Source organism: Alligator sinensis, unplaced genomic scaffold (genome assembly GCF_000455745.1).
Source record: "Alligator sinensis unplaced genomic scaffold, ASM45574v1 scaffold1675_1, whole genome shotgun sequence".
In the NCBI taxonomy this organism is placed as follows: domain Eukaryota; kingdom Metazoa; phylum Chordata; order Crocodylia; family Alligatoridae; genus Alligator; species Alligator sinensis.
This window is the reverse complement of record NW_005843086.1, coordinates 284,878-297,858: the sequence shown is the minus strand read 5'-3', so window position 1 is coordinate 297,858 and position 12,981 is coordinate 284,878. Positions and strand designations below refer to the sequence as shown.

Sequence of the window (12,981 nt, the reverse complement as noted above, 5' to 3'; positions counted from 1 at the left end):
CGTGGCGGCGGAGCGGGGGGCTGGCATGTGTGGGTGGGTGTGTGCCGGAGCCTGTTTGTTCTGGCATCCGTGTGCGTGCGCGTGCGAGCCTGCGTGCCGGGTGCATGGCAGCGTGTTGTCTCCACCGTGGTTGTGCAGGCCTGCGTGGGCACGGAGGGCCGGCGTGTCTGTGTGCATCAGCGGCCCGTGGGGTGCCCGTGTGTACATGCGTGAGCCGGGGCACGCATTGGGGTGGGCGCATGGGTGCTGGGAGGTGCCCGTGTGCTCGGATCATGCGGATGAGAGACGGGCCTGGGGTCAGTGGGTCCCTGGCACAGCGATGACCGTCTCCGAACCCCCCGTGCAGGGCGGGAGAGGCAGAGGGAAACCCGGCTCCCTGCAAGAGCGGCCGAGGCAGGGAAAAGCCCCCCCGTAGCATCGCCCCGCCACGTGGGGCATCAGGCGGATGGGTGGATGGCAGCGCCGCAGGCGCAAGGTCCTCCCCTGCATGCAAGCAAACAGGAGACGTCGGCGCTGACGGCGTTAGTATGACCTAGATGCAGAAGAGGACAGTGGGTTAGACCCGGATGGGTCGGATGGGCAGGGGCAGGGGCAGACGTATCCCGCAAGCCAGGGCGGCCCCGATGGCCAACCCCCTTTTTGCAAATCCCTGCAAAGAGAAACCCGGATGGTTGTTTCTTTCCAGAGAAGTCCAAGAGTAGAGAGCTGTGGGGGGAGCGGGATATAACCAGCCTCCCCCCATCCTGCTGCAAATCCAGATGTGTTGGCCGTGGGCAGGAGACCCCAGTTCTCGCTGCCCCAGGTCCCTTCCGCTTCCCCCATCTCCTGCACCGCGGGCAAGACATCCTTAGAGAGAAACCCCGATCTCCCAGGCTTTTCTCATCCGGCTATGCCCAAGCCAGGCAGCGCCGAGGCCGCTCCGGCAAGGGTGACATTTTGCAGGCCCCAGGAAGTTTGAAGGGGAAAAAGCAGCCCGGGCAAAACCGTCGTCGCTAAAACAACAGCGGCACAATAGAGGCTGCTCTGCGTGGATCCTGCAGAAATAAAACAAGTCATTGTGTTTTATCTGCTGGATTTGCAATAGCAGCAGCTCGCCCAAACGGCCAGCCTGGCACTGCTGACGCCACTGCCGGGCCGGGCGACGGGGCTGGGGGTAGAGCCACTGCACGCATCTAGGGCCAATGTTGTGTTTTGTAGCCGGGCTGTCCTGCCTAGAAAGGGTGAATCCCACCCTGTCACCCCTGCCGGGAGCCCGGGGCTGGATGGGCGCATAGCTTTTAGAAAGACAGGGCAGCGCAAGCAAAGCCACGGATGCTGGCAGGGAGTTAGCAGCAGGGCTTGATTTTCAGCTGTCTCAAAGCCGGAGTAAACCCTCGCCCCATTTCTTTCCCGGACAACAAAAGCCCGGCGGCACTTGCCCCAGAAGCGGGTGCGAGACCCTCGATGCCGGCACCGCTCCGCTGGGCATTACAGCGCCTCGCTCCCGGGCGCGGCCCAGGGGCTGGAGCAGACGCACGCGACTCCAGATCAGGACAAACCCGCTTTCTTTCCGGTGCTGCAAAGTTTGACGGGAAATGACACGCATTTCCACGCCACGCCGTCTCGCACCATCTTGGCTGACGTCCCTGAGACCGTAGGCCCACGGAGGAGTCACGGCTCGTGCCACCGTTGGTGACAAACCACGGAGGGAAGGACGTTGCTCCCCACGGCAGAGAGAGGACTCCCCGCAGCTCTGCAGGGCGGAGGGGAGGCCTCCTCCGTGCTTCCCAAGGCTGGGTAGCCCACGGGTGATGGCTGGAGCTGCTCAAGCCAGAGGGCACGCGTAGTGAACGTCCCGTTTCTTTTAGCAAGCGCCAAGGGATGCAGGACCCGCCGTCCCCGCCGCTAGCCCAGCCCCAGCGCCATGCCTCTCCCTCCTGACCTGCTCCAAACCCCACGGCATAAACCCCTGGCCTGCTCCATCCCAAACCCCGCGTTATAAACCCCTTGCGGACACCGATCCAGCTCCATCCCACTCCTCCTCTGCAGGCCAGACCCCTCCAGATACGTCCGTGGCCCTCCAGATCCTGCTGGCAGCCCATCCCTATCTGGATGCAAGTCTCTCCAACGTGGGTGACCACCACGGCCCCCAGGCACCTCGCCTTGATCCCACCAAAGGCACCTGGTACGGGGCCAGGTGCAGGAGACGCGGGTCTGGCTCTGGCTCCTTGCCTTTGCACTTCAGCTCCCGGCACGCAGAAAGGAGCCTCGAAGCGTCCCGTGAATGCAACCCTTTAGACCGCGGGGTCTCTTGCCAGGGGGCCGTGCAGCACCGAGCGCCGTGGTGGCGGCTCTCACGCTGTTGTTACCCAGGGACATACAGCGAGGGCCCCTAAAGGCATCTCTCCCTCCATCTACTCAGGGGGTCGCAGGCAACGGGGCAGAAAGGGCCGTGCGGGCAGCCCGACGGGGCAGGACAAAGCCATCTCAAGCAGGCCCGGTTGTGCCGGGGTGGGGAAATCCTGCGGGATTAGCAGGGATGAGAGCCACCTGCCTGCCGGCCCCATCCCCCTTCGCTTCCCCGGTGCAGGGCGCTGCTCCCGTTATAGCACAGCCACGGCTTAAGGGAGCTGCTCTCTTCCCCAGACGGGGGCACGGAGCAAGACAGCAGACTTCCTCGACAGGCCTGCCCGGGCCATGCCGAGCTGGCCCCTCACCCCACGCAGCGACGGGCACCAGGAGACCGAGCAGAGTAAGGAACCGGCTCTCCGAGCTCCCCCGAGACCACTCGGGAAAGGTCGCCGTCATTGTCCTGTCTTCGCCGCAGAACGTGCACGTGCATTTTGTTCCCGCCCTTGGTCAGGCGGGCGCTCGCTCGTGCGGGAGAAGCCGCCTTCGGTACCCGCTCCACCTGCCGCAGCAATGCAGCCACTTCGGGGGTGCAACGGCACCGCTGCATCCCACCATGCAGCCCGAGACGGTTTTGGTCAGAAGATGCCCAGCCTGCAAAACCCACCAGGCCTGGCGTAGTCCAGCCTGCAAGGGAGGAAGCCAGCTGGCTGGACGCCCCTCCACTGTCCCATGTGGGGATGGCAACTCCTCAAAGCTGCCTGACCCCCAAAGCGTTTCACTAGCGATGATGTGAAGAGGGTCCCAGACGCAGCCAGGTGCATCCCCCCTGCATCACAGCCTGGCCTGGCCTGCGGCGCCGGGTGCAACGGCTTTGGGGCTGGGCAAAGCAGAGGTTTGAGCTGGGGAGGTTAAGAGGCTCGGAAAACAGGCCAGTTTGCTGCTCTGCTTCGTCTGCTTTGAGGGCAGGAGGTAGATTCGCCGCTCCTGAAATGCAGCCAGCACCGTCGGACACTGGGGAGGAAGGTAGGGAACATGCTAGCTGGAAATGCATGCACCCGTGGCCCAAATCCTGAGCGGGCCCAGGCCTAGGGAAGGCTCTGAGCTGAGCCGAGACCTCCCCATCGTGGTAATACTGACTCCTTGATGCCTCCTACTCTGTCCCCAGCCATAGAAAATGAGGGGGCTCACCCGTCATGCCAAGCACCCTGGGCTGAGCAGCACCCCATCCTTCGCAGTGCGTTTGGGTCTATGCCCCTTTCTTTCCACACCGCGATGCCAGCAGCCGTACCTCCCGGGCCCCAGCGCACGAGGGCTTCTGCTGGGAAATCATTGCCTAGCTAGCAGCTCCTCGGTGCTCTTCTTCCAAGGGTCTCCCCAGTCCATCAGGCTTCCCAATTAACACTGAATTCAGCCCACCTGCAGGCGTTCAGCCTCCACACCTCAGCAAGCTGCAGCCACCTCTGGGGTGGAGCACAGCAGCCAGGGGGGACTGGAGAGACCTGCTGGGTCAGCAGCTCTGCCACACTTCCAACAGCTGGATCACAGAGCAGCGTGGGATTTAGGAGGTCTGTGGGGGGCAGAAGCTTATTTAAGTCCTTCTCCAGCAAGTCACCAGGGAGCAAGCCATGTGGGGCTGCTTGTTGTAGGGGAGCTAGAGGCACCCCTGATGCCCAGGAGGGCGTCACACCTCACCTCCGCCAGCATCTCTGCCTCTCACTGGGGTGCATGTGCATGGAAAGGGAGACAGGGAACATGGCCCCTTCTCATTCCTTCCCTTCCCTCCCCTCCCCAGGTGCCTTCAGCTGCCCCATCAGCCCCAGCTCATCATGCTGCCCCCCTTTCCTTCTGCACAGGATCTGCATGCAGGGCACCTCCAGCTACACCCCCCATTTTTAAGACACTAATAGGCAGAAAAGCAGCACAACCAGACCTAGACAGACTAAAATACCACCACAAAAAAAAGAAGCGAGCCCCCTGTGTCTTATATACACTAGGGCTCCAAGCCCTGCCCCCTTTCTCCCTCCCAGAAGACATTGCAGCCCCGGTCCCTACCTGATAAAAGCAGGTGTGCTGGCTCCTCCCCAAAGGCTGCTGGGGGTAGGGGAGGTTTCTTTAGGGTGGATTTAGGGCTTGGTGTAGCTAGAGATTTCCATCTTTGCTTGGCACCAGGGTCTCTGCAGGCCCCTGCCAGAGGCTGGGGGCTTTGCCATGGCCCTAGCCCAGTCCCCGGGCCCTAGCCCTTCCCTCCAGCCTCAAGATCTTCCCCGAGCCTCACACTTGCCTGCCTTAGACGCCGTGAATGCAGCAGATGCCCAGGAGCTGCAGGTGCCGCCGGCCCCAGGTAAGCAGCGGGGCCTGTGCTGGGTGCTAACGGCTTGGTTAATGAGCTCTGGAGGCTGCTTCCCTCAGAGCCCCTGGCTTGTGGGAGCAGCTGTGTGGGGCTGAGGGTCTCCCAGCCCTGGGGTATATTGCAACCAGGGCTGGGTCTTGGCTGGTCTTCCCTGCCCTGGGCACCCTGTGGTGGGTGCCATGGGTGGAGGCTCTGTGGGGAAGCCAGCCTTGCTGTACCTGGGCTGCATTGAGGCTCGTGGCTCTCCACCTCACTACAGTTGAGTCACCCCTTGGAAAATGCTAGTTCTCTGACTGCAGAAAAGCAATAGAGCCATTCTTTTGCAAAGATCTCTGCCTACCCCTGGGCATGCTGTGTTAACACTAGGGTTTTCCTGTTTGATGTGTCTGGGTTGCACCTGTGCATCACATGGTGCTGTGTGGCACCCCTGAAAGGGGCTCAAGGCAAGGCTGCTGCAGCCCCTGCCTGGGCTGGGCGGTCGCCTTGGCTCCCTTGGGCTAGCAAGCCCTGCCTCGAGCTCCGGGGAGCAAGGGTCTCTGGAGTCTGGGGCCTGGCTGAGGTCCCTTGCACTGCCACTTGCTGGGTGGGGTGCACTGGCCCGCGGGGTTCGTGCCAGCTCGGCGACGGAGGCTGGGCAAGGCTGCACCTGGTTTCGGAGGAGCCTGGGGCTGGGGGAGCTGGCCCTCGGGGCTGTGCGCCGCTTGGTGACGTGAGCTGGCCCGGCTGATCCTCCCTGCCGTGTGCCCTGTCCCGGGGCTAATCCCTGCGCAGGGAGATGCTGCGTGTGGGGATTAGGGCTCCCCTTGGGGCGTCACCGCTCTAAGCTCCTTGCAGCCAGGCCGGTTGTCTCCTTGTGTCGTGGGCGGCGCGTGGGCTGCTGAGCCCTTGAGGGGATTTGCACGGGCTGGGGTTGGAGCTGCCCCCTCTCCCTGCTTGTTGCCAGCTGTTGCGGTGTCCGGCAGGGTGCCCCGGGCGCTGCCAGGCTTCTGCAGCCTGGCAGGAAAGTCTGCTCTCTCCTGGAGCCGGCCCCAGATGCCAGGCTTGGTGGGGAGAGGGGGGTCATGCACCTAGCCCCTCTGCTGCTCCAGGAGATGGGCAATTCGGGCTTCGTGCTAGGACCCCCTTGCAGAGATCCAGAGTGCCAGTGCTGTGCCTACAAACCAGTTGGGCTCAGAGGAGACGGGGTGCTTGCATGCCCATGGAACAAGGTCACATAGATGGGGGGCACATAATAACTGAGGATTGGGATTGATGCAGCCCGTAATATTGCAGCAGAGCTGCTTGGAGTCTCTGGTACCAACATCTGGATGTCCTCTCCATCCCAGGTGATGGTTCGGTACCAGCCTAGTCACTGATCTGAAGTGCCCAGGGGGGCAAATCCAGATGGAGCAGATGCCCCATGGTGGGAACATGCCCTGGAGGCCCAGGGCTCGGGCATGCGCAGCCTTCGGCTCAGGGGAAGGTGGAGCTGCAGAAATGCAGCAGCAAGCCTGGCTGACCTGCCCAGCAGCCAGGGCTGCACCTGCACTGGTGGTGAACTGCAAGGCAGCCCCATGCACCCTGCAACCCTGGCGGCTTTGGCATGAAGGTGGACGTGGTGGAGGGGGGGAGCTGGCAGGGCTGGCGCTTCTCCAGGCAAACCCAGTGGGGTTGTGGCAAGATCTTGACCTCGGATGGTGTCTTCCAGACAGACTTTTAAAGCGTCCGGAAAACCCACTCGTGCAAATCACGCTGTTGGAGTGCAAAAGACCGTGATGTGTACAAGCGCCCCTAGCGCTGGGCTGGGCTGGGGTTCTGCCCCGATCCACTCGCTTCATCCCCTTTGCTATTGCCCGTGGCCCGGCTCCTAGTGTGAGCAGGCTGCCCCGTGCAGCAGGGGTGTTTGCAGAGGCTGCAGGAGCCCCGGTGCCCCCCTCTGAGCCCAGCTGCTGTGGGTAAGCGAAGACGGAAGGGCCCTCGCGCCTGCTGCGGCGTCTCGGAGCTGGGCAGGGGCAGCCTCAGCTAATGGCTCGCTGGCAGGAAGAGTGTCTCGAGGGGCGCGGGGCCGTCTCTCCGGCTTCTCGGAAGCAGCCATCCTGCCCGGCCTCTGGGGCCGCCGGATCGATAGGTGCTAGCAATGGAAACGCCATCCGCCAGCCCCCGCCCCAGAGGTGGCTGCAACTGGGTGAGCCGAGATGCTCCTGATCTAGCTGGATCGTGGGTCAGTAAAGGTGCCACTTGCTCATCCAAGACCTTGTTTGTCTAATCGAGTGCCTTTCCAGTAGCAAGACAGTGGCTATAGGGTGCTTAGCTGTGGGCTGCTCCCCTGCTGCCCGCATGCCTCCGTGGTGCCTCGGTTTCCCTCGTGCCCCTAAGGCTTAGCTCCAGGGATGGACAGTGCAGCTTGCCTGGATGTCAATGGTGCGCATGCTGTAGGGACCAGCAGACTCTGGGATAAATTAAACGACTTGCCTAGTCTTATAGGGAGCTGGGAATGGATTTGGACCCTCCTCTGCTACAGCGCTAGGCCTTCCTCCCTGAGCCCTGTCCCTCGGCACCAGGGGATAAGCATATTGTTGGTCTCTCGACAGGCTCTCCTTATAGCTTGTAGGGCATCGGAGCTAGTCGCAGCCCCAAGCTGGACATTTGGCCGCTCGGTGTCACAAAGGTCCTTCGCCGTTCTCGCTCAGCCCTGGCTTGGACAAGCGGAGTTGCTAGTAGCTTCTAATCACGTGGGTTTTCTAGAGAGCAAATCCCTGTGCTGAAGGCCCTGGGCAGACACCAGCTGTGCTAGTATTAAATTATACTGAGATAAGCGGTGTGTGTCCAGTCTGTCTGCTCCCATCGTGGTATCAGAAGAGCTGACCCACTGTGACTTTAAACCCCAGCAAAGCCAGGGCTGGGGTTGCGGAGGGTAGCTAGCCAGGTAAGGGCCGGATGCCAGCAGCTGTTCCCCTTCCCCCTTTGAAAACAGGGGTGTGGGATGGATCCCTGTGGCTTGCACAGCTCCTTCCCATCACCCGGATAGAGCAGGGAAGCTCAGGGTGTTGCTATTTGAATGCTTAATAATTGCAATAATTGAACCTTGTAAAGTTGGGGTGGGCTTGCCTCTGTGCTCAGGGTCGGACCAACGCTGCGTTTGGGGTCGAAGGCATGTTATCCCCTGGTCAGATGGGTATGGACTGGGGGGGTTACCCTCCCGGCCCTCTTCCTTGGATCTCTCCTGTATATTAACAACGGCTTGTAAAAGCTAAATGCTGGCTGCGGCGGTCCCCCCTGCGGCAGGGTCGGGTGTGATGCCTGGCGCTGTGTTGGGGCCGATGGTGGTTTTATGAAGAGTTTAGATGATGCATTTGTCTGGGATGGTTTGGACAGGGCTAATCCTGCCTCGGGCAGACCCACAGAAGTCCTGTCCAGCCTCGCTTCTCTCCAACTCTGGACACGCAACCCAGCTGCCCGTCCCTCTGCTTCTCCCCTCCCCGAGGGGCCAGGGACGGCTCTGCCCCGGGGCCCGCTACGCCGCATCCTGCCCACCCCGTCCCCTCGTCGGGGCGTTCTCCTCTGCAAACAAGCTCGGGCTGCGCTAATGGGGGGAAACATCCAGAGCAGGCTGCCGGGTCCGCTTGCAGGTGGTGCTGGACCTCGGGGAGACCCAAGCCCGATCCTTCCTAGCCCAGGATCCCAGGAGCTGATGAACTACACAGTAGGGAGCTTCAGTGTTGGAGGGTGTTTGGTGGGTTTTTCTGGGCCAGGAAGCAGTGTGTTTTGCTGCTTTGGGGGCTGGGGTTTGCGTGGCTTTTTCATTTAATTTTTTTTTTTTTTCCCCTTCAGAGGCATTGGGTGCTGGCTGCAGATGGCAGCTGGGCTGCGCCAGTGCTTCTGCTGGGACTCGACCCCAGAGGGTCTTGCCCCTCTGCTCGGGGTCAGAGCGACATTGCATTGGGGTCAGGAAGAAAGTTTTTCCCCCCCCCCCCCCCCCGGTCCCATTGGGATGGATGGGGGCGGTGGGGTTTACCTTCCTCTGTAGGGGCCTGGCATCTCTTGGGTACGGTTGAACACCCCTTGCAGCATCGGGGCACTGCCAGCCTTTGTCGCCCTGCTTTACCTGTGCCAGGTTTGGGGCTTTCAGCATCTTGGAGCGCTCATGCGACAGGGTTGACGGCAGGTGATCAAGGGCTTGGCAGCAGGGTTTGGATGGGGACGGTCCTGGGGGCTGGCTTGGATGCGACCTCCTGAAGGCCCTGCCAGCCCGACCAGTCTATGATCCCGTGAGCAAGAAACCTTCCCTTCCTGTCCCAAACGGTCCTGCAGCATCTCTCTCCTGCAAGGATGTGGCAGAAAGGGGGCACGTTTTCACCACGGGACACAGCGGCGAGGTCTCGTAGACGGCTCCAACTCCTCCCTCCGGTGCTGCAGCATCACCGGCTTCCTCTCCCTCGGGAAAGCGCTTGGGTATCCTCACCCCAGGTCTCTGCCGAGCTGCCAAGACGAGGTCTACCCTCCCGGGAGGCTGCTGCAAATGCACTTCCATTTGGACTTGAATTTGGTGAGGCAGACACAGGCAGAGCACCACTGCAATGCAACCTGGCCTGCAACTAGTGGAGGTGCTCAGGCCCCCGGGCTCGGGCAGGGGCTGCTCGGGGGGTCCGCGGACCCTGGAGAAGAGAGCGGGAGCGCGGGGAGGAAGCAGGGCTGCGGGAACAAAGGCAGCGCCTGTTCTGCATTTGGTGGGGCGGTGTCCACAAAAGGTGGTCTGGTCCCTTCAGGGCACACGTGGATGCAGACCGAGCCTTTGAGGCCTCACAATGCCGCCCTCCGTCACGTGGCGGTATTTTTTCCCCCACCCCCTGACGGCAATCATCCCTCATGAATAGTTGGCTGCAAACTGCTGAAGTGAACAGCTTGCGAACAAAGGCTGGAGCCTGTTTGGATGAACTCCTGGGAAAGCCTGTGAATAGATCCCAGCTGCTAATTTGCAGGGCAGCAAGGGCTAGAAACCCCAGCAAACGCTGCCTGCCCCCAGCTCCTTACTTAAAGACTGGGGGCGGGGGGCAGCATGGGCATGAATATTTTTGGCTGGTGTTTCACAAACAGAAAACAACCGTCTCTTGCCCATCTCGTCACGGCTCTCCAACACTTAATTTGAGTGTTTTATCCAGTTTTCCAGCACTGTCGGTTACCAGGAAGAGTCTGTGCTGACTGGTGATTTAACGTACTTCCTTGCACATAACCCCCTGCCCCTAAATATAATGCACTTCTTTTTTTCCCCTCCATTCTGCCTTTCAAGAACAAGGTTTTGCCAGTTTATGGCTGCCTAGAGCAGGGACAGAGCCTAATCTTCAGCTGATTCACCCTCCCTTCTCTGCATAACTAAAGCTGAATCCCTAGCTGCTGCTGCAGGCTGGTCTCCATGGGTGGATCTGGTTTTGAGAAGAGCTAAAGAGGCAGTGAAGCAGAGAGCAGGAGCAGCTAGCAGACGGCTGAATTGCCCTAAGGAAGGTTTTTCCAATCCAGCTAACATCAATGCCAACGAACCGTTACATCCATGGACTCCTTCAGCTGTCTGAGCAGTCGTACCACAGCTGCCACCCTACGGAGCAGGATCCAGCTAGGCCGCTTCTGACTGCGGGCAGAAAATGTTTCCTAATATGCCCCCCGTTTTGGGGGGTCCTGTTCCTTTTTTGGGGGGGGGGGGGGGAGGAGAGAAGGTGCCTGTTATATGTGCAGAAAATATAGTAGCGGCCACATTTGACCTTGCTGTGGGCACTAGAGACCGTATGAAACTGGAACCGGGTTGTGCCTTTCCTCCCTGCAGCACGGTGCCTTGGTTTGGTAGCTCGTGTCCAGGAGATGTATGAAATGACTCCTCCTGGTGCAGAGGACAGGCTTTGTCCTGCGAATGCCTGCCTGGGCGAGAATAGCACTGCATAAGGGCTTAGGTCTCTGGGCTTGCTACTCGGAGGAAGTGACCGCAGGGACAGGCTCCTCAGAGAGGTGGTGGGCTCCATCCTTGGAGGTTTTGAAGACCTGACTAGACAAAGCCTCGGCTGGGATGATGTAGTTGGGGCTGGTGCTGCTTGGAGCAGGGGTTGGACTAGACGTGACCTCCTGAGCTCCCTTCAACCCTCATTGTCTGTGACTGAGTGGTTCTGCATAGCCCTGGGTTTCCAAATCCAGATGTGGATGGCACAGACTGCATGTGTGTGGCCTCGACTTGCCAGCTGGGATGTGGGAGTCCAAACTGGGCTGGCTCCCAATGTAGGAGGATGGATGTTTGCAGGGGATACCGGCTCAAGGCAGGGGGTCCTTGATGTCGCTGACGGACGAGCTCTGCCGGCCCAGGGTGAGGGAGGGAAGGCAGCTTGGGGATGAAGCAATTGGGTAGGGGTGGGCTGATTGTAGGAGGGGGTGATGCCGCCACGGGGGCTCCCTGGAGCTGGGGGGGGCTCCATGGTCTCTAGTGCCAGTCTGGGGGAGTTGGGGTTGACTTGGACTTGTGCATGGGGCAGCTGCACAATGGAGACCTCTCCTTCCCCGTGCACGCCGTGGCACAGTGTCGGTGCACCGGGGGCCGTGATCCCTGGGAGGTGGAGGGGGTTAACACCTTAATTGGAGCCTTCGTCATGCTGGGAAAGTCGTGTCAAGCCCTTAAGTCGCTGCAAGCCGAGGAGACTTGGCCCCCTACGCTGCAGCCTGCTGGACTCACGGCTCCTTCTGCTCTCTCCCCAGATGGATCCGGCCACGTGTCCTGCGCCTCCACCCCCGGCGAGGACACGGTGCCCCCCAAGGCCATGATGCCCCTGCAGGCCTCCCCGACAGCCGACTCCGATTGTACGCCCCGTGGCACCATGGACCCCGGCGTCCTGGCCTTCCTGCCAGCCAAGAAAGAGGACCGGCCGCAGCCCGAAGGCGCCAGCTGTGATGCTGCGGTCGGCGGCAGCACGGCCGGCTTGGCTGCCCTGACCGAGTGTGGCCAGGTCCTCCTGGAGACGGCCCCCAAAATGTGTCTGGCCCCCAAGGGCTTGCAGGAGGCGCTGGCCCTGGACATGCCCGACACTCGGATAGTGATGGGCGAGGAGACGCGATGCAGCAGCGAGGAGGAGGAGGCCGGTGCCGAGCTGCAGGGCTTGCTAATGGGCGCCAAGGCCGAGGAGGTGGCCGCGGCCGGAGGGGAGTCAAGCGACCAGGAAGACCCCAGCTCGGAGGCGGCGGGGAAGCTCCCGCCCCAGGCAATGCCGGCAGACTGTCCCTGCCCCGTACCAAAAGCCTCGGCTCACGGCCCCACGTGCGCCAGCCGGGAGACAGGAGAGCTCGGCGAGGAGCTTGCGGACGTGCCGCTTTCTCAGGGTGAAACCACGGCTGATGTGCCTTCCCCGTCCCCCGCGCCTGCCAAAGACCCCCCTGACGAGGTGGCCGGAGCAGAGCTCCCGCAGGCCAAGCCCGCCGGCGGCCTGGACCCCGACCTCTACTTCACGGCCCCCTCCACGCCGATCAAGACGGTGTTTTCCCACCTCAAGCACCACCCCTACGCCAGGGACAGCCTGAGCGAGGAGCAGAACGACATGGAGAACGAAGGGCTCTGCTCGCCGCCCACCTCCCCCTCGGGCTCCTACATCACGGCCGAGGGGGGCAGCTGGGCTTCCTCGGGCACCTCCAGCACGTCCCCGTCGTGCTCCCCCAACTTGATGGCCGAGTCGGAAGCCATGGAGACCCCCGCAGTCTACGGGGAGTCGCTGGAGGAGCCGGCGAGGTTCCCCACGAGCTCCTGCCAGTCCCCCGAGGAGGAGGAGGAGGAAGAAGAAGAGGGGGACGTGACTTTTGATAGACTTTCATCTGGAAATGCAGCTCCCCTCTCGCTGCCGGCCGAGGAGGAGGAAGCTGATGGTCAAACCACCCCAGAAGAAGAAGATGAGTGGGACTCTGAAACTGCTACCTCTGTCTCCCAGGTCCCCTCCAAATTGCAGCTGGAGATGTCAGGCGAGCGGCTTGTGGCTGAAGAAAAAGCCTTTGACTTGCAGGGAGGAGAGCCTGGGCCTGAAATGCTGCCCGTGAAAGTGGACATCCTCACTTTGGGCCAAGAGGGTGCCAGGCCTGCCGCCAAAGAGCCCGCGGCAGGCGGCTGCTCGCCCCTGGCTTTCCCCGGGCTGCACTCGGAGTCCAGCTGCTCCTCCGAGGCGGAGACGCCCAGCAGCCTGCAGGCAGAGACCACGGCGTCCTCGGCCGAGCTGCCGTCGGACTTCACGGAGAGCACGGACAACGACCACATGATCCCCGCCGTGCTGCTGCCCTTCCGCGGCAGCCTCCTCTTCGTGGCGTGGACG

At 61.6% G+C, this 12,981-nt stretch overlaps 1 protein-coding gene across 1 annotated transcript in view; it reads left to right on the top strand.

The window, feature by feature from the left end:
* The first annotated feature begins 4,406 nt into the window (after positions 1–4,406).
* The window catches only part of LOC102382602 (NAC-alpha domain-containing protein 1), a 17,001-nt gene continuing 8,426 nt past the window's right edge, over positions 4,407–12,981 (top strand). The window contains exons 1-2 of the mRNA XM_025193655.1: positions 4,407–4,672; positions 11,390–12,981. The exon at positions 11,390–12,981 is cut by the window's right edge and continues 4,444 nt beyond it. Of these exons, the coding sequence (XP_025049440.1) occupies positions 4,540–4,672; positions 11,390–12,981 (1,725 nt within the window). The 5' untranslated portion in view covers positions 4,407–4,539. The remainder of the gene's footprint in view (positions 4,673–11,389) is intronic.